The 27,398-nt window shown below is 33.1% G+C and overlaps 2 protein-coding genes across 3 annotated transcripts in view; both read left to right on the top strand.

Moving 5' to 3' along the window:
- Positions 1-22,131, top strand: part of insc (spindle orientation adaptor protein inscuteable) — a 44,183-nt gene extending 22,052 nt beyond the window's left edge. The window contains exons 1-4 of one of the 2 annotated variants that reach the window (XM_075312225.1): positions 1,152-1,283; positions 14,574-14,994; positions 15,067-17,076; positions 20,758-22,131. In XM_075312225.1, the coding sequence (XP_075168340.1) occupies positions 14,605-14,994; positions 15,067-17,076; positions 20,758-21,243 (2,886 nt within the window). In that variant the 5' untranslated portion in view covers positions 1,152-1,283; positions 14,574-14,604 and the 3' untranslated portion in view covers positions 21,244-22,131. Of the gene's footprint in view, positions 1-1,151; positions 1,284-14,573; positions 14,995-15,066; positions 17,077-20,757 lie in introns of those variants that run through there. The other variant, XM_075312224.1, reaches the window with a different exon arrangement.
- On the top strand, positions 1,146-9,170 carry sktl (skittles). The gene is made up of 2 exons (XM_075312227.1): positions 1,146-1,283; positions 5,589-9,170. Exon 2 carries the CDS (start codon positions 5,655-5,657, stop codon positions 7,893-7,895), a length of 2,241 nt encoding a protein of 746 aa, XP_075168342.1. The 5' UTR covers positions 1,146-1,283; positions 5,589-5,654; the 3' UTR covers positions 7,896-9,170.
- Positions 22,132-27,398: the final 5,267 nt, after the last annotated feature.

A 27,398-nucleotide genomic window follows, 5' to 3' on the forward strand; every position in this document is an offset into this window, starting at 1 on the left:
CTTAATGCTGCTAATAACAGCTTCGTTCGAATTCCCAATTGACATTTGAGGCTATTTCTTCTCGTATTTGTGAGATTTCAAAAAGTCTACAAATTAACTTTTTCGTCTATGCTTTGTATGAGCAATTATGCTAGATTAATAGGATGCTTGAAATCTGTTGTTTTGTGATATGAAACCATTTGTTTTAATGATTTGCCAATGCCAAAAATACATAATTGCTATAGCATTATGAATATCGATATTTACCTGCCTATGATCTTCAAACGGAGTTGCGGTAAATCTGGCAACACTCCACAGTGATTTCTTTCATCGCTTACTAACACTTATTTCTTAGGAATTACAAAACTAATACAGCTATCTCTTTCTAACACCCTAACTAAAGACCTTGTATACTACCAAAATCACTAGTGCCACTCTTCTCACTTACCTATCGACCTACCTACATTGTTACTCGCTCATTTATTTTCAATCTTGACAAGCTGATAATCAAAGAGCGCCTGTCATTTTATAACGAATTTTTCTATCGACGCAAACAACTCGCAAAAACACACAGCTGCCCACAAATAACGCGATAATTAAATAAATATTAACAAAGTTCAAAAAGAAAATTACATAAATATAAATTTAGCAATAGAATTAATGTGATATTTTATATAAGTTAAAATAATCAAACGAAATAAAAGAAAATCAATATGTGTAAAAAAGAAAATCCGAAAATGTCCATAAAACCAACAACAACGCCCCTTCTATAAAAAAAAGTGATCTACTCTGTGGGGAAAATACGAAACTAACTCAATATAGTTAAAATATTTCATTGTTTTCCTGAGGCTTGTCAAAGAAATCATTTATGATATCATATTGAAAAAATTTTAAAACTAGAAGAAGAATCACAGCAAACATTTTGGCCATTATTTCCATAATTTTTTTGTTTTGCGTTACTTTACTCACTTGGCTAAGTGTGAGAGAGTGTTTGTGAATTTTTTGTTGCTGTAATCCATAGTAAAACACACTTTGGAAAAAGAAAACATCAGTAGTAAATCATTTGGCCCGCTGAAAACATCAGTTGTAAGACATTAGAGCCGTTGGAAACATCAGTATTTGAGGCATCAGATACGAGGCGTTGCTGCGCTGTCGCTTAGCAAGCAGAACTTGTTGCTTCATTCAATAATTTTACGTGAAACGCAAACCAAAAACAAGGGGTGGCTTGTTGGATTTGACCCTATATTTTTTGGTTGGAAAGATTTCCAAAATACAAACGGCGGCAAAAGAAATATTTACAAAAAGTAAGAAATACCTACGTGAGTAAAACCATTGTAAGCGCAATATAGGAATCTATGATTGTTGTTGGTGAAAAGAAAACGATAAAATACAAGAAAAAAAATGAACCTAACCCTTGCCCCTTAAATGACTTACCTTAATTTATGTGTGATCACAAGTTTTTTTTGGGTAAAATTAGAAAAAAAATTTCACTGTTACTACTTCACTATGTGTGTATGCTTTTAGCAAAAAATATAATGTCCATTGCTAAATAGCTCTTTTTTTGTCTATGAGTTGTTAGCTGGCTTATCATGTCCGCATAAAAATAAAAACGAATGAGAAAACTTGTTTGTGCCGCTCATTTTTTGCTTTCGCTACGACGTCGGCGTTTCAAGCGTTGATTAGCAAAAACACTAGCAGGGTTGTATTTCTGCCCTTGGATAATTTAAATGGTGTTGCCACATGTTTGCCTCTATGCATGTGTCATCCTCAGTTCGATGTAAACAATGCAAATTTTTTTCTAAACTATTGATTTATGTTTTGCAAAAGAATTATATAACGATAGAATTGTTGTTTTATTTATGGGGACTATCGATAAATATAGAAAAACAAAATGACTAGTCACTCCTTTGCTATAAAAAAGGGGCCTCCATAAAGATAACCATTATTGTTATCTTGAACATATATTTCGGTATTTTCTACGTCAGTATTTGAAATATTTCAAATGATAAGAATAGTACGTTAATTTTGTTTATTTCAAAGTTTTTTCTCCTTTATCACTTATATATTTTATACTAGATATGCATTCACCGGTTAAGTTTGCTATCGTTAGGTCTTAAATTGTTCAATGGCCAACCAATTATAATCACTTTAAGCATTTAATTATTAATAATTGCTATTTTGTTTAAAAATGTTTTCTGTTATTTGTAGTGTTCTCATTAGATTTTTCCTGGTTTGCATGTGTGTTGATGGCAACATATGATGGTGATGAACTCATTGTTGTTGCTATAGAATTTATTTTCCAAAGGTCATTCTCGCTATTATTTGTTTATTGGTTTTCTCTCATATATTTCACTTCCTTTTGTTAGTAATTCGAAGATTTTTTATGACTTGGTCCAAAATATATATATATTTATATTTTATGAGTTTTGCAAGAAACACTCTGATTTTGGCTATTTTGTTCGTAGACAATGTCTTGTTCTGTTAATTCTTTTCACTTTTGTTTTGCCATTTCTTTATTTTTATTTTTTAATTTGATCGAAAATCTTTTATTTCGTCATGTTTTGTTTCTGTCTTGAACTCACGTTTTTAATTTTCTTTAATGTTGAAAAAACATTTGCTTGTTTATATCACGGCTTGTTTATATGATGGACCAACCAACAGATGGTTGTTGTCATGATGGCTAGGGAAGAAAGTGGGAGGCATATTATTGCTCTCTGGGGAAAACACAATAATTTTATTCTATTGTTCATTCAGTAAATTTTGGGCGGTTAGTCACCTTTGTATATTAACATTTCAAGGAAATTTTAAGATTTGTTTTTTTACTTTTAAGAAGAAAATAAACTTCAAGTATTTCATCAAAATGGGAAAGCAGAAAAATTTTCAATATATCCCCTCCCTTCTATATGCCGATATGATCTTTGTTTGTATATTTAGAGCACAGCGAAATACGGTGGTAGATTTTCAAAACCTCATTCCTTACCCTGAGGATACTTCTCGGATTCTGAAAATGAAAATCCCTACAAAGGCGGTTTTTATGATCATTCTTTTTATCATCTTTTATCATCTGGGTATTAGAAACAAATGCTAGGTTTCATGTATTTCAATTTCAATTGCCATTTATTTTCGTATCCATCGAGAATCTCATGAGGGATTTTCTTTTTTAATTTTAATCGTCATCATATCTGGGAAGTCCAACAACAGTGTTTTGTTGTTTTTAAAATGTCTGGTATTAAGCCCGAACACCCATTTTGCAAGAAATCCATACTCATCATTGCATCACGGAGATCTCTAACAAATACGATCGATTTTTTATGGATTTCGCTTGAAATTTAAGTCTCTGTCTCATACGAAAGCTTTCTTTCGAATACAAAAGGAAAGGAAATTGATTTTTGTACACACTTTAATAAAATCTAGTTCCAAAAATTTGTAAATATTGTATTTACAGAAACAGGGCATTAAACTTAAGTTTTGCTCCAACGGTGGGTCAAGGACTCTATACCATTTTTGTCCATTCATCAAAAACTTTCCCATTGATGGTTTATCACCTCTCATTAACGCTGGTAAAATTTCTGGGTGTTTTAAAACTTCTATAAGTGGTTCAAGACTAGTCCTCGGATATCACTCAGTGATAAGAGAGAAATCCAACCACTGTGATATCACAATAGTCGAGATTTTTTAATCAGAATTGTCACTACTTTGAAAATTCTTTTTCATATGGCTTTTGATTGCAGCTAAAATGGGTTAATCGATTGTGAATAAGCCAACAAAATTAACATCGGTAAATTTGGGAGCATTATAGCCCACTTTTTTTGGATGCGATTTATCTCTGTGCCTGAACTTAATCCGTAAATGTGATGATTGTCGTTAATAACATTATACTGCGGGTCAAAACAAGAAAATTCCCAAGATGAGGTTGGTGGATACATCGGCAAACCACCCATATATGTGTCAACCGATATTCACGTATGAAACGAATCATCTTTTGCCGAAGAAAGTGTCTGCCTAAAAGCCTCAATGTTCAAAAATGTGCACATTAATTCGAAGATTAATTTTATACCTTAAAATTGTCCCCAATTGATTATCATATTTGTGTTAATTTGTTTGTATTTCGTTTCCATTTGATTTGTTCTATTTTATGCATTCGGACCATGTCGATCGAAGAGGTTTGCTAACAGATTACTGGAAACAAGATGACAAGTCATAAAACTCTTATAAAAAATATTGACTGGTTCAACTGCATAGAAACACCTAGAATTTGGCAAATTTGTCATACTCCTCATCCGTTCTTTAAGTGATAATGTTGTGTAATTTGCTTTGCAATTATATTTCCATAATAAAAAAAAGCTTTTCAATGATTATGACATTATTTTTCTATCATATTTCTTAGTTTCATATGTATTTTTTTTATGATTTCTCCAGATTTTCCTTGAAAATATTTTTTTATCGCTCCAAAAATTTTTCTTTCCCTCAAAACATTTCTTATAAAAACAAATTGGCAAATTTTCTACAAAAACAAAAAACATATATGGCCTTATCCATAAAGCAGACGTCCATTTCTTCTATAGCCCATACGCGTTTCATTAAGTAACTAGAAAAAAACAAACAAAACATTTGTTTTGGGCCTGCTATTGTAGTGGCTAATGGCATCATCCAAATGATTTGTTTCTCCTACATCACACAAAATTATTCACAAAACTTGTGTATAATTGTCATTGTCGTCTCTAACGCGCTGCTGCTGCTTACAATCATTTAGAATCATATTCGCTTCCACCCAGAGATATATGGCAAGTGTATATGGCCGGCTGTCTGACTCATTCATGCACATCATTTAACCCCAACTGAGCAACAAAGTTCCAAGCGTGTATATGCTTGAACAGTGCTATTTCGGCATTACTGCCAGTTCAATATCACCTAGAGTACACTCCTTCCAGTTTGTAATTGTTTAAACTTTTGTTTTTGCAAAACACACACACACGCGAATACCAACGCAGAGGCCCCATCATATTTGAATTTTGTATTTAAATCAGATACACAATAAAAAAGCTAACAATCAACAACAAAAAAACAGTAAATTCACCCATCAAAAAAGCTGGTTTTTTGCTCAACTTGAGTAATTTGTCACATTGGTTGGGAAGAGGGAGAACCCCTCCCCACTAGTCCAATAATACTCCAATCCAAATGTAAAGAAAGTATGAATGGAGAGAGAGAGAAAGTAAGGCTAATAATTTAGTTTACTTCTCCAAAGTCTATAAACGACAGGGCATTACCCTTCTCTCTCTCTCTCCATCCATTGATCGCTGTAGTTCTGGGAAATTTAAATTCGAAATGCATTTGTGTCCCATTTTCTTTTGTTGACAATTGCACCAATGTGGTGTTATATGATGACTTTCCATGTTCTAAATTGATATCGACAGCGGAAATGGTTCCGCCAAAAACCCCGCTATTCTAAGTGGGTGGTGAACAACTTTTTCCATCATTCTTTGTGTGTTCCTCCCATAAAATCGTTTTCTTTTTTTATCATTCAACAGACCATCGATAGATCCAAATGCGCTTTGAAATAATAGAAAAATATCAACATTTGAAAAAAAAAATAAATTTCCTATTTGCAGTTGTTTTTTTACACACTACCCTACCCCTCCTCCCGCCATTGATTTGGTTAGTATTAGAGCAAAAACATGGAGAATGGCAATTATGGTGTTGTGTATTCCGTTGAATTGGAACCCATGAAACAACAACCATCAGAAGATGCTTCCAATAATAATCAACTGCAGCTAGAGGCTAATGGGACAAGGCCTACAAGCTCTAGTGGGGACGAAGGGCCCAGCACACCAACGACTATAGCAACAAATAAAACTACTACTGCCACCATAACGATAATCAAGCCATCGGCTTCCGATAACGAAGAAACACCACGCACACCCTCTCCCAGCCAATCGCAGTCTCAGCCACGGCCCTCAACTTCCCGCCAATTGTTTAGAGATGCAGCAATTGCCCATGGAGGTCAAGAGAGCACAGCATTGCTGCAGCAAGAAATTAGCCAACAGCAAAGATTAAAGAGTGCTGCCTCAACTCTGGACAAGAGTATATCACGTAATCCGTCCACAGTGGCCAAGCATGAGAAGAAAATTGGCCATCGTCGTGTCGATGAGGAGGGTGAAGTTACTTACAAAAAGATTCAGAGTAAGCAAATCATGGGCTCCATCCAACTGGGCATACAACACACGGTGGGCAGTTTGGCCTCCAAGCCCAAAAGGGATTTGCTTATGAATGATTTCTTTGAAATGGAAACGATATCTTTTCCACCCGACGGTTCTTCCATAACACCGGCCCATCACTACAGTGAATTTCGTTTCAAGGTATTTGCCCCCATTGCTTTTCGCTACTTCAGGGACCTCTTTGGCATTGCTCCCGATGACTTTCTTATGTCCATGTGTGCAGCCCCCTTACGCCAGCTATCCAATCCTGGTGCTTCTGGTTCTATATTTTATCTAACCGACGATGATGAATTCATTATCAAGACTGTGCAAAAGAAGGAATGCGAATTCTTGCAGAAACTTCTGCCGGGCTACTACATGAACCTGTCGCAAAATCCCCGCACTTTGCTACCAAAATTCTTTGGCCTCTACTGCTTCCACTACAACACGAAAAATGTTCGTTTGGTGGCCATGAACAATTTGCTGCCTTCCGATATTAAAATGCATGCCAAATACGATTTGAAAGGTTCCACATTCCGTCGAAAGGCTTCCAAGGCTGAGCGGCAAAAGGAGAGCCCAACCTACAAGGATTTGGATTTCATGGAACACCATCCGAATGGTATCTTTTTGGAAACGGATAAATATAATGCTCTTATGAAGACCATACAACGTGACTGCATGGTATTGGAAAGTTTTCAGATTATGGACTATTCCTTGTTGGTTGGCATACACAATCTAGATTTGGCCGCCAAGGAGAAAAGGGAAGAGAGAATACGTAATGCCCGAGCCAAATTGCAGAAGAACGATGAGATACGAGAAGCTGAGGATACCGCCGAGGCTGAGGGTGGAGCGGCTGGTTCCGCTTTAAATCGGTCGCGTAGTATGAATCGCCAACGTTTAGTCGCCCTATCCACAGCCATGGAATCGATTACGGCCGATGATACTCCCTTTGAAGAGGATGAAGATGTACCCGCTGGAGGTATACCGGCTAGATCGGAGGATGATGAGCGTTTGATATTGTATATAGGTATAATTGATATTCTCCAATCCTATCGCCTCGAAAAGAAACTCGAACATACATTTAAGGCCATCATTTACAATGGGGACACAGTATCTGTATGCCGGCCCTCATTCTATGCTCAACGATTCCAAAATTTTATGGGAAAAACTGTGTTTAAGAAAACCCCAACATTTCCCCTGAGACAATCGAAAAGGAAAACTTCCACGGCCACATTACGTACACCACAAAGAACACCTTCGCAAAATACATCGACGGCCTTAAGGCATCCTCACTTTATGTCGGGTTCATCGACTCCACCACCAGCTTTTGATGAAATCTCGGAGGAGGATATAACAGCTGCCTCAGGCTCAAGAAGTTCAACTTCACATTTGAGAAATATACCACCACCACAGTCTTATATCTCCTCGCATCGTAGTACCGTGGGTAGTACCACCGATGATAATAGCGATGATGATGGAGCCTCGGCCAGTGGTAGCAATAGATCATCTTTACCACGAAGACGGCCACAGTATTTGACAAAGACTAGTGTTGAAGTGACCTCAATAGGATGTGTAGAGAATCATCAGAGGCATGATCACAAACAATCCGATGAGGGTATCGAACAAGATGTTGAGGGTAAAAAGGTGGTGAATGCCGTCATACAAAGTACACAGGAAAGAAAATACACCTCAACATTGATAATCAATGAAGAGGTGAGATGATGGACTGAGAGCAAGCATGAGATAGAGAGAAAGAGTTAGAGAGGTGTTTAAGTGTGGAATACCTGCTATGCTCTTAATTTTAAATTCAATGAGGGAGAAATAAAAAAAAGGAAATTGGAAATTTTTTAAAAATTCCAAACCTCGTGTTTTGATTGCAATGAAATTCTTCTTAATTTATTGGAAATGCTCTTAAACGTTTTTCCATTAAACAGCAGCAGCGACAGCAAAATACAATCAACTTTAGCTAAAACAAGCAATTTATAGCTTTAGAAATGTAAAACAATTTTATAAACAACAATAATAATAATATTAATATTATATTGCAACAACAATAAAAACAAATTATTTATATTGTACTATTTACTACTACCAAACGCTTTATGTAAACATAATAGCAACACAAACTAACTTTGCAAGGACGTATAATTGTAATATCAATTTATATATATTTTTTTGTTTTGTTTAGGGTCGACACTACTTTCGTTTTGCTTATATATCAAACCTCCTTTACTCTTCATCTATGTTTTTTTTTTTTGTATTATTTATTTTATCATTATATGAATATGTTTTGTATGTTTAATCGATAAAAACGGAGGATAAATATATACATATCTCTGTATTATTATTATTATTAATATGAATTTACATTCAGTTTCAATTTAAAGCAAAACAAAATGTTATGATTTGTTGCAAAATTAAACTGTTTCTATTTTTGTTTAATTATTTTAGATGTCGTTTTTTGTCTTCTTCTTCTAGATACATATATAAACAGTTGCAGTATTTCATTGTTAAAATAAAATACTTCCATTTTTTTCACACTCTCTTTTTTTTGTTTTTTGGCTCAATTTAAGCTTCAATGATAGTAACAACTAGGGAATGCTCTCCCTAGTTTCTCTTGGCTTTTGTTTTGATAATAGATTAAGCATAAGCATTGTTGTTGCTTTAGGAAGAAATTATGTGGACTCTTGTTTAGCTAAATTTATATGAAATTTTTTAAAATTTAGAGAATATGGTCATTTTCAGTTTTGTTTTTTTAAGATTTTAAGTAGATTGTGGTGTTTTTTTTTTATATACGAAACTTTTTTTTTTTTTTTTTTTTGTTTTACGTATCACACTTAGGCTTTTTATGCAAAACAAAAATTGTGTATACGAAAACTAATCAAAACTATGTACTGTATTAAATACTAAAAGTTATATTAATACTTATATATACTATAGACTTTTATAGTATACAAAAAAAATAAAAAATCAATAAAAAAAACAAATAGCCAAATATGTGTGGATTTCGTTTTTTTTTTATTTTGTATTTTTTGTGATGAGAATTTTTTGTTCTAAAAACCAATGAAAATGTCAACATTTTTAAAATTCGAAAATCCATTTCAAAACTTGTACAATGCATTATATTTTATGGTGGTAATGGTTTAAACAAAATTTTTATTGGTTTTTATTTTTATTGAAATTATTTGTGATTTAAAGGGTTTGTTGTTTTTATTTGCTTCATGGCCTTTGGTTATATCAATAAAATGTCAATATAATTATATATTGATATTGTCATTTTTAATAGCTGGCTTTTGTACTATAAAATATACGGGGAAATTGCCTAATGCAAAAACAACAGGAAGACAAATAATCACTAAACTCATTCAAGTACAGTGAAACCTTTCAATCTTCGTTACTCTGACAAACCCGGGCAAAAGCGGGTAATTGTTGGGAGATATTTACTATATTAACACCTAAAAATTAATTTCTCATAACTGGACACCTCCCAAAAGCGGACAAAATTTAGGCGACCATGGGTGTCCACTTCTGGAAGGTTTCACTGTAAATGCTCATATAAAAGGTTTGCAGTAGTCGGGGTCTGCTATTATATTTGAGTTCTTCAGGGTCCGTTGGCTGAAACTGCAAACATTTTTCTCTGCTGAAATAGCAAACCGATACTCCTTAATTACACTCATAGAAAAAAGTATGCTAAAACCGGCAGTCGATGTCTGCTGTTATATTTTTGTACTTCAGGGCCTAATGAACAACAATTTATAAAATTTTTAGGTTATGAATTTTTCCCCAAAGCATATTTAAGAACCAAAAGTAGTTTTTGTTATATTTTTGCACTGTAATATACTTACAAGCTCCTAAATACGATCAGCAAAAATTTTGTTTGCCGTTATGCCTCAATTCGATAAATATTCAGATTTTTTGGTCAAATACTATAGATATTCATAAAATATTGGTTTAATTATATTAGGATAGCCAAAATAAAATATGTTTTAGTGTAATCGAGTTTCAAAAGTAGCAGGAAATGTTTGCTATTTCAGCAAACACTGACTGATGTCCCCTTTTCAGCAGACTTTCTGCTGTTTTAGCAGACTTTCCGGTTGTTCCTACTAACAAATTTCTTTGGGTGTAGCAAATGTGTTTGCTAAAAAATGTTTACAAAAAATTGTGGAATGGGTGACATTTATTCGTCCTGGCAATAATCTTTTACATGAAAGAAAATCAGGCTTTTGCAGACCAGCAATATATGCCATTACCGATTGTATATTTTGGCGTCCAGTGCAAATATTTCTGCTGGTCATATTTTCATAGAGTGTATAAAAATCTCATGGTCCGTTTAATTAAAAAAAAATATATAATTTAACTAAAATGGAAATTAAGATCTTGGTGTGGGTCATATATTACAAAGGGCGTTGTGTTTACAAATTTTATTGTAGTTGTTTTTTAATGTTCGAAATTTTTCTAAAGGTCCATTCGACTTACTGCAACAGTAGTTCTATTCTCAGGTAGATCGCAGTGAATTTACAATTTGAATCAGCAAAAAAATTTTAAGCAAACTACTGACATTTCAGCAGTATGCAGCGTTGCCGTTTTGGTCCGATCGGACCGAATTTGGCCCAAAAGATTTTTAAATGTGGCCCATTTTCATAAATTTGGTCAAATTTATAAATTTTTTTGTAGTATTTAAAATTTCTAACACATATTCAAATATATTCAAAAAATATTTTCGTTAAAAAAATATTGTCGTGAGGCTAAAGATTTCGTGTGCTTAAAATACGATTGCGAATTTTGCTTAGCATAGAAGACGTATTTCTCTGAAATAAAGTTGTTTTCCTTGTCCAAAAGTCTATAAATTTTTCAATGAAGTTGATTTGTCCTTATAGTTAAGTGATTCGACATAAAATTGGGTATACTAACTTGAACGAAAATTTCGTTTTACTAAAGTCAAAATGGCTTTAATATTTCTGAAAAAAATCTTCAAAATTAATGAAATCGTCTTTAATACTGTTGACGCTTTGCATCTTGATTATAAAACTAACATTGTTTGAAAATAGGAGATGTTTTTTACCACATTATTTTAAAGTCGTGTTTTACTTGAAACATAAAATAATTTTCACTTGTAGTAAAAGGGAATTGTGGCGTTTCAATCACATGAAAATTTCGCGTTGATGTCAACTAAAATTGACTTTAAAATTCGACCTTTTCAAAAAGTATTTTTTTTCATATCAGTCCTTTCTGATTTACTTTACTTTTTTATTAAAAGCACTATGTACAACAATAAAACATTTTTTAAAGTATTTTTCTTCGAAATTGGAAATTTGGTCCGCTGGAGGGAATTTTGGTCTGATTTTGGCAAATGTTGGTCCAAAATAAAATTTCGTAGTGGCAACGCTGGTAGTATGACTACAGAGATAATTGAGAAGAAGATGCAGTCTTGTCATAGCAAAACTGAAGCACCAGAGGACTCTGCCAAAAAAATATCATAAAGTTTGCGTCGACGTGTCTCTTAAATGTACTGCCGTTTGCGTCGGAAAATATCATAACATTTGTGTTTTTCATAAATTTCTGAATAAAAAACCGCAAAAGCAATACCAAAACGATTGTAGAAAATTAAAATAAAACGTATGTGTATTTTAAAGCGAATATTCATTATGGTTTTATGTGAATATTGACGTTTTCAATTTATTCCTGGGCAGAGCTGCTTTGGAAAAAATTGACAAATAAAACAATTTTTTTCTCATAACCTTGACATTTGTGTTCTCTTTATAAGAGCACAATGCTTATGGATCTTGTTATACTCAATTATCTTTATGACTACCTGTCCAAAGTACCAGATTGTTTGCTGTTTTAGCAAAAAAAAAAAAACAGGCTAGTTAAAGCAGCATTTTTTGCTTGCTGAAAAACATCTTTCAGTGTTTGCTATTAGCAGCAGTCTATGGCAGTAAACACTAATTACTTCCCTTTTTCAGCAGACTTTTTTGCTGTTTCTACTAAAAAATTTCTTTGGCTGTAGGAACTAACAAATTTCTTTGGCTGTAGGAACTTAATTTTAGAGGGCCATAAAATATTTTTCTATAGAAAAATATCGACCCCTATAAATAGTTCAAGGAAATCCATGGAATTGGAAATTAATTATTGGTGTTATTTATATTTTACAGCAAGCTCACAGAATTCTGCTATATTAACAAATTTCTAATAGGAAAAAGTCTGATGAAATATTATCACTGTTTGCTAAAATTGCAAATGTTATCTGTTATTGTCTAAACTGCCAAATGGGTAGCTTTTAAGATCGTTTGAATGTAGATATTAGATGTCTGCACAATTCCATTTGTAAATGAAGAGTACACGTGTACTTGCTACATGAGTACATCTATTTGAGAGAGTCGCAAAACAATTGGTACACATTTTGATGAACACCAAAAGTCACGAGTAACTTCTTGTTGCTACTCTGATGCCTTCACTACCAACAAACACATATTCCTCTTTCTCTCTTATTGAGAGTGATCACGTCGAGTATGTTGCGAGAACAAAACTTCATAGTACTCCATGTACCACGTGCAGTTTCAGAAATACAAAAGACAGTTACTCTCCATAATATATGTTTTCGGTTTGTTATAAAGAACGGCAAACGTTAAGGTAAGTATGTGACATACATAAATATATGAAATATGTGACATACATACATATCTATGATTAATAACAATGGAAAGTTTTGCTTCGTACATAAAGGTGGGTATTAAGTTCGAGTTTAGCCGCTAAAAACGTCACTTTTTCTCGATTACTTTTCTTTAATAATCCATTTTAAGGAATACAAAGTTTTCGAAAATTAGCTTTGGGCTTTTCCCCATCAAGTTATAATAAAATTTGCAACAAATACGTATAATTTCATGCATTTTTCTTACTGATTAAGTTTTCACTTTAGCGATTTTAGCGGCTAAACTCGAACTTAATACTCACCTTAACTGAAAAATGCTTGTGGTACAACGTGAAGTGAAGAGAATCCGTGTTGTACTTTTTCTCAAGTACTTGCATTTTTATTGTTCCTTTTTTCGGAACACATATTGTTTCGGATAAGTACTTGGTGGTATTTGACAAGCAAGTGTTTTCTTCACTTCACTACTTGCGCTCTGTGAGAAAGACAGTGTATGTACTATATTCGACAGCGAATTGCATACATGTAGTGAAAAGTTATTCGATGCAGACCTCTAGTAGAAATATTAAAAATACGATTTATGAATATTGAAAATTCCCTCGGGTAAACAAATGTCTTGTATTTGCTCAAAAAATCTGAATATTTCTCAAATTAAGCCATAACAGCAAAAACTGTTCCCAACTTATTACTGATCTAAATATAGGATTATTCCGCACCATTTCATAAGAAAGAAGTTACGAATCGCAGTATCACAGTGGATGTCATAGTCTAAGAGCCCTTCTCGGAATACCCCTTTACAATCACATACGAAGGTTAATTCACCAGTTAATTGCTTATCAAAGTATTAGAAATTTCATGGAGGCGTGTCTTACCTAACCTAATCTTATTTGTCATTTTTTGCTACAACGATCTCACGGAATTTCAACATCATCAAATTCTGATATTTTATCATTGAAAATATGAAATTGCAGTTTTTTATAATCAGCAAACTGCAATCGGTTTTTGTAAACCAATTGATACACTCATAGAAAAAAGTCTGCAGTTGCCAATCAATGTCTGTTTTTATATTTTTAAAATTCATGGATTAGTAAACAACAATTCCTAACAGTTTTAGGAAGAAGACTTTTTGCTGTTTTAGCAGTCGTTTCCGCCATGTCTACTAAATATTTCTTTGGGTGCATATAATAAAAAAATAAAAAATATAGAACATTTGCTTTAAAACATTATCAATGAGAACAAACTGCTCCAAAATTTCTAATACTCCTCCATTCCTGGAAAATCCAATAGTATTTTTCCCATGGTAAATAACTTTCTCATTATCCTCCATCTCTGATATTAATTAAAACTTGCAAAGCTCCATGTCATTAATACTTTTATGGAAAAATTTCATATATAATAGAATAAAGCTAAGCCTACTTAGTTAAAACTTTGAAAATATCCCAAACCAATCTTCAATTTGATATCGCAATTGCTGGCGAGGAAAACTCTAAAACCACTAATGGCACACTTAACATAATAGTAACTGCGCCAAATTTAACCCAGTTGTTGATGGTATACACTTGGAAAAGTTAAACCATAATTAGCATGCCTTGCCACATTCCCTATGCAGCCTTATGAAGTAAAGGCAAATTCATAGCCACTTTAGTTCACCAACATAGCCCATCATCATCATCATCATCATCACCGTCTCATTGAATTTATTTTTGAAAGTTGTTATAGTAACGTCTCTCTCTTTTTTTTTTTTTTGCTTACAGTGATTCCTTTTCCTATACCACCGCGGACAAGATGGCTTTTCAACGTAGCTACAGTAAAGTCTGGTGGGGATCAGACAATCAGTCATTACCCGTTGGCATGGGTGGCATGAATTCTATGGTCATGAATTCTGCAATTCATCAAATGCTTACCAGTTCCAGTGGTGTAAGTTTAACAAGTGGTGGCTTGTATTACGGCAACCAGCAGCAACAACAGAAACCTCAGCAGCAGCAACAGCAACAAAGAGCTCAGCCTCAAATGCAACAACATCAACCATTTGGTGGGAGTACTTATCATTCTTTGGATTTACATCAATACAAATATAATGGAAATTTATCACGTATCCAAGAAGTTGAGGATGAGCATAATATTTCGAAATTATCCTGGGAGAAACATGATAGTCCTGGCAGTTTAAGGTCACAGGTAGGTTAATAATTTAATTTTCAATTTCCACAGAAAATCTAATTGTCCAAGTCTTTCTATTGTCTTTTTAAGGATTCTGGATTTTCGGACAATGAAGAATTCCATCATACTCGTAGCCTAAGTAGTCGTTCCTCAAAAACTTCTTCACCTAGCTCCAAAAGTGGTCTAGGGTCTCCCCAATCTACACGTTCCATACAAACCCCACCCACTGTTATACGGAAAACAGTTCGCTCGGATTATTATACTTCATTGATAAATGTGTCCAGACGCATTTCATTTCCAGCCTCACCTTTGGCCAACAATAAACAGGAGCATCGCTTACCTACACATGAGTTTGCAGGAGTAGAAGAAGAAGAAGAAGCGGACGAAGAGGAGGGTCCTTCGTTATTGGAAAAATTGGATAGCATGCAATTGATGAATGAATCACCTGTGACCCAACAACAATTGCCCTTTAGTGACACTCCAAGCATTGATACAGCTCCCACTCCCATAAAGAGTGCTAATCCCAGAATAAAGAAACGTAGAAAAATCCAACGTAAAGCCACAACTCCTCTGTCACCAACACAAAGACGTTGTCGTAGCTGTAATGATAGCCGTGATGAGGAGAATAGTGATTTGGAAGAGCCGGAAAACCGTAGCCATTCATCCATACCGGAATATAACAATGAAACCGTATATTTGGGTGGTGGAACTCCACCCACCTGCTCTACACCACCACCTCCCTATAACAATGAAACCGTTGTATTGGGAGGTCCCATGGACGATAGCTTCAATAAGAATAATACCTTGAAATACGATGATCACGGTGTGTCACCTTTAAGATTACACACAAGATTTAGTGGTCATACCAGTACACCCAAAGCCTTGAAAAATGGCTTTTCAAACAATTGCTCAATGGCCGCTTTCCTCGATTGTCATGAGTACGATAATACCCTGCTGAATGGCCATAGTCCAGATGTCCAATATTGGCTGGATGATTTGCGTATGTCCTACGATCATGAGGTTATGTCAACATTGCAAACCAAATCCATAGCCCAGGAAGCTATAAAGCATTTACAAATGACCACCAGTACAGTGGCCAAATTCATTAGGCAATTGCAACAGAAAGCTTTGCGCATGCAACAGTGTTTCGAGAAAACCGAACGTATGCTGGGAGACTCGGAAAATCTTAGTTTGCATGAGGCCTTAAGTGGATCGCTACATTTATTGGACAATGTTACAGAATTCACTCACATATTGGAGCGTAGATCGGTATTCTTTGCCGATAATCGTATGGAACGTAAACGTTATGAGGATTACATAGACCAGATACGTATGGTCCATAAGGATACCCGGTACTCATTGGAGAATCATCATTACATCAATCTCGAATCTCTGCTGGAAGATTTGCAAGTTTTGAAACGTATACTCCTTATCGCCGTGAGGCAAGTCTACGAGAAGCTTATACGTATACTTATGCAAAGCATTGAGAATGGTCGTTGTGATCTAATGCTAAAGGCCAATATAAATATGGTGGCCACTTTAATGAACATTGACTATGATGGTTTTGCTTCGCTCACCGATGCATTTGTTCAAACCGAAGCTGTTCGAACTCTTTTGGTGGTTTGTTTGGATAACAAATCAAGTTCGATTAGAGCCCAGTCTTTAAGGGCTTTGGCCACAATCTGTTGTGCTCCTGAACCCATATTCCAATTGGGCTCATGTGGAGGCATTGAAGTGTTGCGAGATATTTTACAAATTGATGATGGTACTAAAAAGCCCGGACAGGGGGAAGCAATGAAACGCAGTGATTTGGAAAGACGAGAGGCTGTTTCTTTATTAACACAAATTACAGCTGCCTGGCATGGTCCCGATCATCGGGTTGATGGCCTAAGAGATTGTGTCGAAACAGTTGTGGAAGGCCTAACCCGGCTCTTGATCTTCACCGGATGTCCCCAAACTCTATTGCTATGTGCGGCTGCCTTGAGTAATCTATCACGTATGGAAATCACTTCACACTATTCGATTATGTCTCATGAAACCATCTTCAAGCTAATTGAGACTATGGAAAGGCGCGATGAAGGCATCAATGTGTTCCTCTATGTAAGTATTTGTGTATTGGTCATAATTTCATTAGGATATTGGGTGCAATTTTCAAAGTAAAGGTTTTGTTTTACGATTTAAATGAAATTGTGAAAAGTAGTACACTTAGAGAATGGTTAGGTTAGATAAAGTGGCAGCCCCTTATTTCAGATATTTAGACTATGGAAATAATTTTTGGATAAAATTTTCTATAGGAATAAAGTTTTCTCAAAAGTTTCAAAAGAAATAAAATTTAGACAAAATTTAGTTTAGAAATAAAATTTTCACACAATTTCCCATAGATATAAATTTTGACAAAATTTTCTACAAAAATTAAAATTTCTTATAATGTTGACAAAATTTTCTATAGAAATAAAATTTAGACAAAATTTTCTATAGAAATAAAATTTTGATAAAATTTTCTATAGAAATAAAATTTTGATAAAATTTTCTGTAGAAATAGAATTTCGACATTTTCTATAAAAATAAAAATTTGATAAAATTTTCTATAAAAATAAAAATTTGATAAAATTTTCTATAGAAATAAAGTTTTGACAAAATTTTCTATAGAAATAAAATTTTGACAAAATTTTCTATAAAAATAAAAATTTTCTATAGGAATAAAAGTTTTCTCAAAAGTTTCTAAAGAAATAAAATTTGGACAAAATTTACTATGGAAATAACATTTTCACACAATTTCCTATAGAAATAAAATTTTGACAAAATTTTCTAAAAAATTAAAATTTCTTATAATGTGACAAAATTTTCTCTAGAAATAAAATTTTGACAAAATTTTCTATAGAAATAAAATTTTATATTTCATGTAGCCTTATACCGAAACAGGCAATTAACGTCCAAATGCATTATATCTAATTCTACAATTATTAATCGAGCTTTATGGCTTTATGGAGCATTGTTCGATTGTTCACCACTTAGGTGAATTCAAACAAATTAGCTTTCTAAAAATAAATTTCGTGTTGTTGCATTACTGTGTAACAAAACGAAATAAAAATAAGATTATGGGACTTGTAGTTATATGAAAAGATGATGTACAGTGGGAGAAAAGATGATTCAATTTGTAAGAGGAAATTTCCCAAATGTTTTCTTCATAAGGAGTTAGCATAAAGAGCCCAAAATTGAGTTATCTCTCCCAGCCAGATCTATACTAAAGGCTGTGGAAAGATTCATTCGCCCGAATCCAAACATGTACAGTCCAGGCGTGTATAGATTTGTATCTGGCGTTTTCTTTTCAATGACTCTATTAATCATATTCCTTAATCTAAATCTGTCCATAAAGCTCGATTAATAATTGTAAAATTAGAAATACAATTTTGATAAAATTTTCTATAGAAATAAAATTTCGAAAACATTTTCTATAAAAATAAAAATTTGATAAAATTCTCTATAAAAATAAAAATTTGATAAAATTTTCTATAGAAATAAAAATTTAATAAAATTTTCTATAGCAATAAAATTTTTACAAAATTTTCTATAGAAATAAAATGTTGATAAAATTTTCTATAGAAATAAAATTTCGACAACATTTTCTATCAAAATAAAAATTTGACAAAATTTTCTATAAAAATAAAAAATTTCTATAGGAATAAACTTTTCTCAAGTTTCTAAAGAAATAAAATTTGGACAAAATGTACTATAGACATAAAATTTTCACACAATTTCCTATAGAAATAAAATTTTGACAAAATTTTCTAAAAAATTAAAATTTCTTATAATGTTGAAAAAATTTTCTATAGAAATAAAATTGTCACACAATTTCCCATAGAAATAAAATTTTGACAAAACATTCTATCGAAATAAAATGTTGACAAAATTTTCTATAGAAATTAAATTTTGACAAAAATTTCTATAGAAACAAAATTTTGACAAAATTTTCTATAGAAATAAAACTTTGACAAAATTTTCTTTTGAAATCAAAATTTTGTATAGAAAAAAAAATTTCTATAGAAATAAAATTTTGACAAAATTTTCTACAAAAATTAAAATTTCTTATAATGTTGACAAAATTTTCTATAGAAATAAAATTTTGACAACATTTTCTATAAAAATAAAAATTTGATAAAATTTTCTATAGAAATAAAATTTTCACAAAATTTTCTTTTGAAATCAAAATTTTGTATAGAAAAAAATCTATAGAAATAAAATTTTCTATAGAAATAAAATGTCAACAAAATATTCTGTAGAAATAAAATTTTGACAAAATTTTGTATAGTAATAATATATCGACGAAATTTTCTATAAAATAAAAATTTGATAAAACTGTCTTAAGAAATAAATTTTTTACAAAGTTTTCTAAAAAAATAAAATTTGGACAAAATTTTCTATATAAATAAAATTTTGATAAAATTTTCTATAGAAATAAAATTTTGAGAAAATTTTCTATAGAAATAAAATTTTGACAAAATTTTTTACAAACATTAAAATTTCGTATAATGTTGACAAAAAAAAATAAAATTTTGACAGAATTTTCTATAGAAATTAAATTTTGACAAAATTTTCTATAGAAATAAAATTTATACAAAATTTTCTATAGAAATAAAATTTTGACAAAATTTTCTATAGAAATAAAATTTTGACAAAATTTTCTATAGAAATAAAATTTTTACAAAAATTTCTATAGAAATAAAATTTTTACAAAATTTTCTATAGAAATAAAATTTTGAGGAAATTTTCTATAGATTTAAAATTTAAAAAAAAAAAATCTTCAAAAATAAAATTTTCTTTAGAAATAAAATTTTTACAAAATAACATTTGTTCTATTTGGTAAAATTTTCTCCAATTTTTGGTATATGTTTTTTGGCTCGAGTGGCAACCGTGCCTTCTTTTTATAGCCGAGTCCGAATGGCTTTTGTACAATACCGTGAAATCACTTAGTTGATCATCGTTGAAAAACTTTTTTCATTACGACTAAAGGGGATTAGGTGATTCTGGAGACATTCAGATCGACTTTAATAATCATGAATAGTCGATTTGGTGACCTCTAGGACTTTTGAATCTCGTACACTAATAGCTACCTTGATTTTCTAAGTGTACGAATTTACTATGCAATTATGAGGTCATAAATTTTCGTCTGGCATTTATATTTTGTTTTCCATTTTCGTGAATTTTAAGAATATTGTTTTTCAATTTCATTGAAAGGTTTACTTGAGGTGGAGGAGGAGGAGGAATCCTCAGCAATTCGTATTCAAAGGTACTAAATTTAGCGAAGCAAAACCTTTTGAAGGAATTTCAAGGCAACGATGCAAAACGAAATGAACTTTCATGAAGTTTCAAGGTTTGTGTACTTGATGATGATGCCACCACCACCATCACCGAAAAAAATACTAACACCCCCGTTATGGGTTAAGTCTTTCTCCTTCTGGCAAGCCAAAATATAAAACCCATAAAATTTATTTCTACATTTGTCGAACAATTTTTCTTAAATCTTTGGCACGTTTCTCATGGCCCAACATATTTGCTTTTCAAAACACTAACAGACAGACAGCGAGTCAGTGAGTCAGTCAATGGGAAGGATAGTTAAAATTCAATTTTTCTCACTTGCTTTCCCTTGTTTTTATGTGGCAGACTCTTATTACAGGATACTTTGGATATTTGCACCTTATAGCAAAACATATTGATGTACTCCCTTCTTATCTACTATGCATTTCAACATTTACTAACTTTTTTTCAACTTTCTCATTGCAGGAACAAATCGTTGCCATGTTGTACAATATGTCATTAAATAAGAAATGCCACAGCCATTTGGCCAATGGTGCCATCGTAAATTTCATCACGTACGCATACCAAACGGAATTCTATAAAATCTACAATTCACGTGGTGAAAGTGAAGCCCAACAACGTTGCATCAAAACAATTTTACATACCTTGACACGTTTGGTCCAGGATTCTGTTCTGGGCATGGAGCTGCTGGAGCAACATAATCGCATGCCATCCGCTCTTTTCTATAGTTTAAGTGCACCACCAGCGGAGCAAGAACTTCAGCGGCAAAACCAACTCTACCACCAGCAGCAATTGCCTTTGGATATAAGATCTAGTCGGGATATATCATTTTTGGCTCAAAAGCTGGAATCTCTGCAGCAGCAGCAGTTGGAGAACAATGAATTTTACCCTGAGGAAAGTAGCGGAAATAAATTGAAAATGCAACTACAGCGTCAGGAAAGTTATGTTTGAATACAGTTCTAAACTAAAAATGTCATCAGCCGCTAGACTTATGTGATTCTTAAGTACTTTAATGCCTCCTGCATGCATCCCTACCCATCGCTAAGACAAAGTAAATTTCTTCCCTCTACGCAAGCAAGTACTACACACCAAGAGGATAGAATGAATCAGCCTAGGATTTTGTTTGGTAAACACGGCACGACACAAAAGGCACAAAGTACAAACAAAGTGTCACGTTTAAGGCATCCCAGCAGCCATGATCTGTCTAAGCTGCCGCTTTGTCAAACGTGCATAAAAGTTAAAAAGGAACAAGTTGAACTCCGCCATCATTGCTCTTTACCAGTTTTAAACACTCTAAGCCGCCAGTCATCCACCAAGAACTAAGCAAACAAACGGCCAGAGGCTCCCCCCAATGAGCATTTAAGGTTCAATTACACTAGGAAGTGTTAAAGAAAACTTTGTTTAAATTGAAGCACTTAGCTCATACCTTGGCTAAGGGCCACCAAAGAACACCCACACACACACACACACAAATGTGTTGGAAGACATTTTCCCAGAACTTGATTATTTATTATTGTTCAATAAATTATTCCAAGTTCGTTCGATGTTCTTCAATCCAAATCCAAATTAAAACATATAATTTTTTAAAAAAGTTATAAATGTTTATTAAATTTTTTTTAGTCCATATCAACTGTAGTCATGCTGTGCCAAAAAATAAAACAATCGTAGTATAGTTTTGAGTATAAAAAAATTATAAATCTTTTGTAAATAAAATTAATTATATTGTTATACGAAACCACCAAATGCTATGTTAGATAGAAGTTTATATATGTATGTGTATATGGAAAATATAAAAATAATAATAAAAAAAAAATATTTAACTCTAATTGTAAAATAAAATGGCAATTTGTGTTTCAATAAATTATAAATAGATAAATTAAAATAAGTGGGGGTAAGGAATGAAAACATCTCAACTAAACAAAAGGTATTAAGACCACCTCCCCCAAAAAGAGCTTTCAACCGACACTTGAAATTTAAACTTTTAAATAGTTCCCCGGAGGCCTTAGACTAGAACAGAAAAAAAGAAGGAGCTAAAGTTACAGAAGTAATTGCAACATTTAAAGCATTAGCCACTGGCTATTACAGAATTTCAAGTAGGATTTTAAAGCTCAACGGACTAACACATAGATAAAAGTACTAAATTGACATCCATATAATTTTTAGTTAGACTTAACCTTCAAAAGACGAGTTTAACGGCCATTTTCATGTAGCTACATTAGGCTTTAACGGCCAGTTAACAGGAATTAAATTGCAAATATCTTCTCTCCGGTTTACTTTAAAGGTGAGTATTAAGTTCGAGTTTAGCCGCTAAAATCGCTTAAGTGAAAACTAAATCAGTAAGAAAAATGCATTAAATTATACATATCTGTTGCTAATTTTATTATAACTTGATGGGGAAAAGCCCAAAGCAGATTTTCACAAAGTTTGTATTCCTTAAAATGGATTATTAAAGAAAAGTAATCGTGAAAAAATGACGATTTTGGCGGCTAAACTCGAACTTAATACCCACCTTTACTGAAAAATTTTCAGCAGTTAAGTTCTTAACTGGTATATGGAATATATAGACAAGATGACAGATATGTTCATAGTGCGGTTTAAAAGTTCGTTAGCTAACGGAGTACTAACGGGGCTTCATGAAAATGGGGGTAAATTATATGTTTAATTGCTGTCGTAGAGGGAAAGTCAAAGGTTTATTACTATAGACAGTTTTGTCAAAAGTTTATTTCTGTAGACAATTTTCTTAAATTTTTTTTCTGTAGAAAATTTAGTCAAAAGTTTATTTCTTTGGAAAATTTTATTTCTACAGAAAATTTTGTCAAAAGTTTATTTCAATAGAAATTTTATGAAGAAGTAAGTACCTCTTTGCAAAATCTACCAAAATCAAGAATTCTACCAATCTAAAGGGTGGTTAAAATTTCAAGGGCCGATGTTGATTTTGAATAAAACACAAACTATTTAGGAAATTATTGTAATTTTATTTTATTATGATATATTGGTCAATTATGTATGGAACAAAATATCGGCCAAATGGGCGCCGCGACCTCGGTGGCACACCTTCATCCGATGGTCCAAGTTTTCGATGACGCTGAGGCATAATGGAGGTACTATGTTGTTAATGTGCCGAATTATCTGATCCTTTAGCTCTTGAATTGTTGCTGGCTTATCGACGTACACCTTTTCTTTCAAATAACCCCAAAGAAAAAAGTCCAACGGTGTCAAATCACATGATTTGACACCGTTGGACTTGGCCAATTGACATCGCCATTACGTGAGATAACACGGCCATTGAATTTGTTGCGCAAAAGAGCCATTGTTTCGTTAGCTGTGTGGCAAGTGGCACCGTCCTGCTGAAACCACATACCGTCCACATCCATATCTTCCAATTCGGGCCATAAAAAGTTCGTTATCATCTCACTATAGCGAACACCATTCACAGTAACGGCCTGACTGGCCTCATTTTGGAAAAAATACGGCCCGATGATGCCGCCAGGCCATAAACCGTAGTCACTCTTTGTGGGTGCATTGGTTTTTCGACAATCAATCTTGGATTCTCATTCGCCCAAATGCGGCAATTCTGTTTATGGACGAATCCACTGAGGTGAAAATGTGCCTCATCACTGAAGATTTTCTTCGAAAGTTGATCATCCACTGTTGCCATTACTTGGTTCAACTAAAAAAAAAATATTCATATAATCTCATGTGTAGAAAATTTTATTTATGCATAGGTATGTATACAATATTTTTATAATATTAAATTGAGCCGACGGGCTTTTTGGGCAGCAAATAAATCAATGACTTCTTCGGTCGGCACATTTATTCGGCGATGAACCGACATTAATGCCAATCCATTGAGTCTACTCTCGCTAGTCGAATTTCTAAGATACGTCTTTAATCTCTTCATTGTTGAAAATGAACGTTCGGATGAGCACGTAGTAACTGTAGGGATGGAAAATGCAGTACTTTTTTCAATACTTTTTCATCCCGGTCAGTACCGTAGTAACCCCGCGAATAATTTAGTACCTTTTGTGTATACATTTTTGAGTCGATATCAGATTTATGGTACAATAGCTTTGACAAAATATTTTAATATTTTGACAAAGTCTTTATCAATCTTATTTGCTAATAGTCTTTTACAAATATGGCAAAACAGACATGTTCATGTGGGAAGAAAATCTCGATTTTGTAAAAGACAGTCAAAAACAGGATTTTATTGAACTTCAAGAATGTTTTAGTCGAAAAAAAGAATGCGATTCTATATTATCGATTTTTTATTTCGGTAGAAAATGTTGTCAAAAATTTATTTCTATATAGAATTTTTGCAAAATTTTATTTTTATAGAAAATTTTGTCAAAATTTTATTTCAATTGAAAAGTTTGTAAAAATTTTATTTCTATAGGAAATTTTTGCAAAATTTTATTTCTATAGAAAAAATTTTGCAAATTTTTTTTCTACAGAATTTTTTTGCAAAATTTTATTTCTATAGAAAATTTTTGCAAAATTTTATTTCTATAGAAAATTTTTGCAAAATTTTATTTCTATAGAAAATTTTTGCAAAATTTTATTTCTATAGAAAATGTTTGCAAAATTTTATTTATATAGAAAATTTTGTCACAATTTTATTTTCTTTAAAATTCAGTCTCTTGACAATAATCTTCCAGTGAAATTTTTTTTGAAATTTAGTAAAAATTACCTTTCCGCTCAAAAAATACCTTTGTACTTTCTTAAAAATTGTATTTTCCATCCCTGAGTAACTGGCAAAGTGACCAAAATTTTTAAAAGAATATGCACGTTTGGAAATACCTCTTTATTGCACTCTCCAAGTGCTTCCATCGCTGAATTAGGCAGGTTATTTTCGCAGGTTTTGCGCCATTTCATTTACACATGTGTGTTTGGCTGTTTCGTTGTTGTTGCTATGGCCAAAAAAAGCCAGTCATGTTCACAAAAAGAACAACAAACACAAATAAAAAGCAGAAAGGCATTTTCCAAAAATCAAATTTGTGGTGCGGGAACAAAAACAATTTGTTTTTTTCGACCAATTTGTTTTTTTCGTTTGACGGGCTTTTCAACTAGTATTCTATGATTTGTGCAAGTTTTATAGGTAAGCGTTTTTCAAAATAAAACCTATGCAGGTAAAAATATATATTTCTTTATATAAAAATATTCATTCACTTCGGGGGGGGGGTGTTGATCCCCCTCACCCCCCCCCCCCCTGAATACGGCCTTGGCTCAAAGAGAAACAAATTTCATCCGATCCGCCTGAAATTTGGTACATGATGTTGTTATATGGTCTCTAACAACCATGCAAAAATTGGTCCACATCGGTCCATAATTATATATAGCCCCCATATAAACCGATCACCAGATTTGGCTGCGGAGCCTCAAAGAGAAGTAATACGGCCTTGGCTCAAAGAGAAACAAATTTCATCCGATCCGCCTGAAATTTGGTACATGATGTTGTTATATGGTCTCTAACAACCATGCAAAAATTGGTCCACATCGGTCCATAATTATATATAGCCCCCATATAAACCGATCACCAGATTTGGCTGCGGAGCCTCAAAGAGAAGTAAATTTCATCCGATCCGTCTGAAATTTGGTACATGGTGTTGGTATATGGTCTCTAAAAACCATGCTAAAATTGGTTCACATCGGTCCATAATTATATATAGCCGCCATATAAACCGATCCCCAGATTTGGCTTGCGGAACCTCAAAGAGAAACAAATTTCATCCGATCCGCCTGAAATTTGGTACATGATGTTGGTATATGGTCTCTAACAACCACGCAAAAATTGGTCCACATCGGTTTATAATTATATATAGCCCCCATTAGAGGTGTGCGCGTGAGGGAGTTTTCACGCACGCTCACGCACGCTCACAAATTCAAAATGCCATTCACGCACAATCACGCACGCCTGTTTTAGAATTGCTCACACTCACGCACGCTCACGAATGAATTCGTAACATTCACGCACGATCACGCACGCCCGTTTTTGAATTGCTCACACTCACGCACGCTCACGAATGAATTCGTAACATTCACGCACGATCACGCACGCCCGTTTTGGAATTGCTCACACTCACGCACGCTCACGAATGAATTCGTAACATTCACGCACGAAGGTTTTTATTGATTCACGCTCACTCACGTTCACGAACCAAAATCCTGCAAAGATAAACACTCACGATTGCAGAATAGTGACTACCGCACGCTCACGACGGGATATATCAACTCACGCACGTTCACGAACAACAAACTTATTCACGCACACTCACGATTCGAAAAAAAACTACTTACGCACGTTCACGAACAATGAAACGTACTTCCACACACTCACGATTCATAAAAAAACTATTCACGCTATTCACGCACGATGTAAAATGCAACTCACGCACGTTCACGACTATTATACTTACAAAACAAACGAAAAAATGTAATTCACGAATGAGTACGAACTTAAAAACTTACTCACTCTCGCTCGTGATACAAATGAGCTACCCACACAAATTCGCCAAAATATTTCTAATTAAAAATCTGAAGTTGAAAACGTACTCAATTAAAAAATTAACAGATACAATTAACATTTTAATCAAATCAAAATATAAATTCAATTAAAATTTGGATTGATTTTGGCCGAAAAACTTAATTAATTTTTAATTGAGGCAATCAATGATTTATAGTGTTATTGTTTACTTATTTTATTTTTTATTATATTATAATTACATATATTATAACTATACTATATAGAATTATTTTTTTTACATCTAAGCCAAAATTTAATGAACCAATGAAACCAATTATTTCTGAAAATTATTAATTTTTTATTTGGAAGTATGTTTTCAATTTAAAAATGTAAAAATGTTCAATCATTATTATACCCTTCACCACTACTGTGGTACAGGGTATAATAAGTTTGTGCATTTGTATGTAACGCCAAGAAGGAAAAGTCTGAGACCCATCGTTTAGTATACCGATCGTCTTAGAATTAAATTCTGAGTCGATTTAGCGATGTCTGTCTGTCCGTCTGTCTGTCTGTTGATGTATTTTTGTGTGCAAAGTACAGCTCGCAGTTTTAGTCCGATTGTCCTAGAATTTGGTATAGGGTC

Source organism: Haematobia irritans, chromosome 5, assembly GCF_050003625.1.
Source record: "Haematobia irritans isolate KBUSLIRL chromosome 5, ASM5000362v1, whole genome shotgun sequence".
Classification (NCBI taxonomy): Eukaryota; Metazoa; Arthropoda; class Insecta; order Diptera; family Muscidae; genus Haematobia; species Haematobia irritans.

What these genes read in the sequence shown, in the direction of transcription:
- sktl (XM_075312227.1), top strand. Translation starts at nt 5,655, where the DNA reads ATGGAGAATGGCAATTATGGTGTTGTGTATTCCGTTGAATTGGAACCC.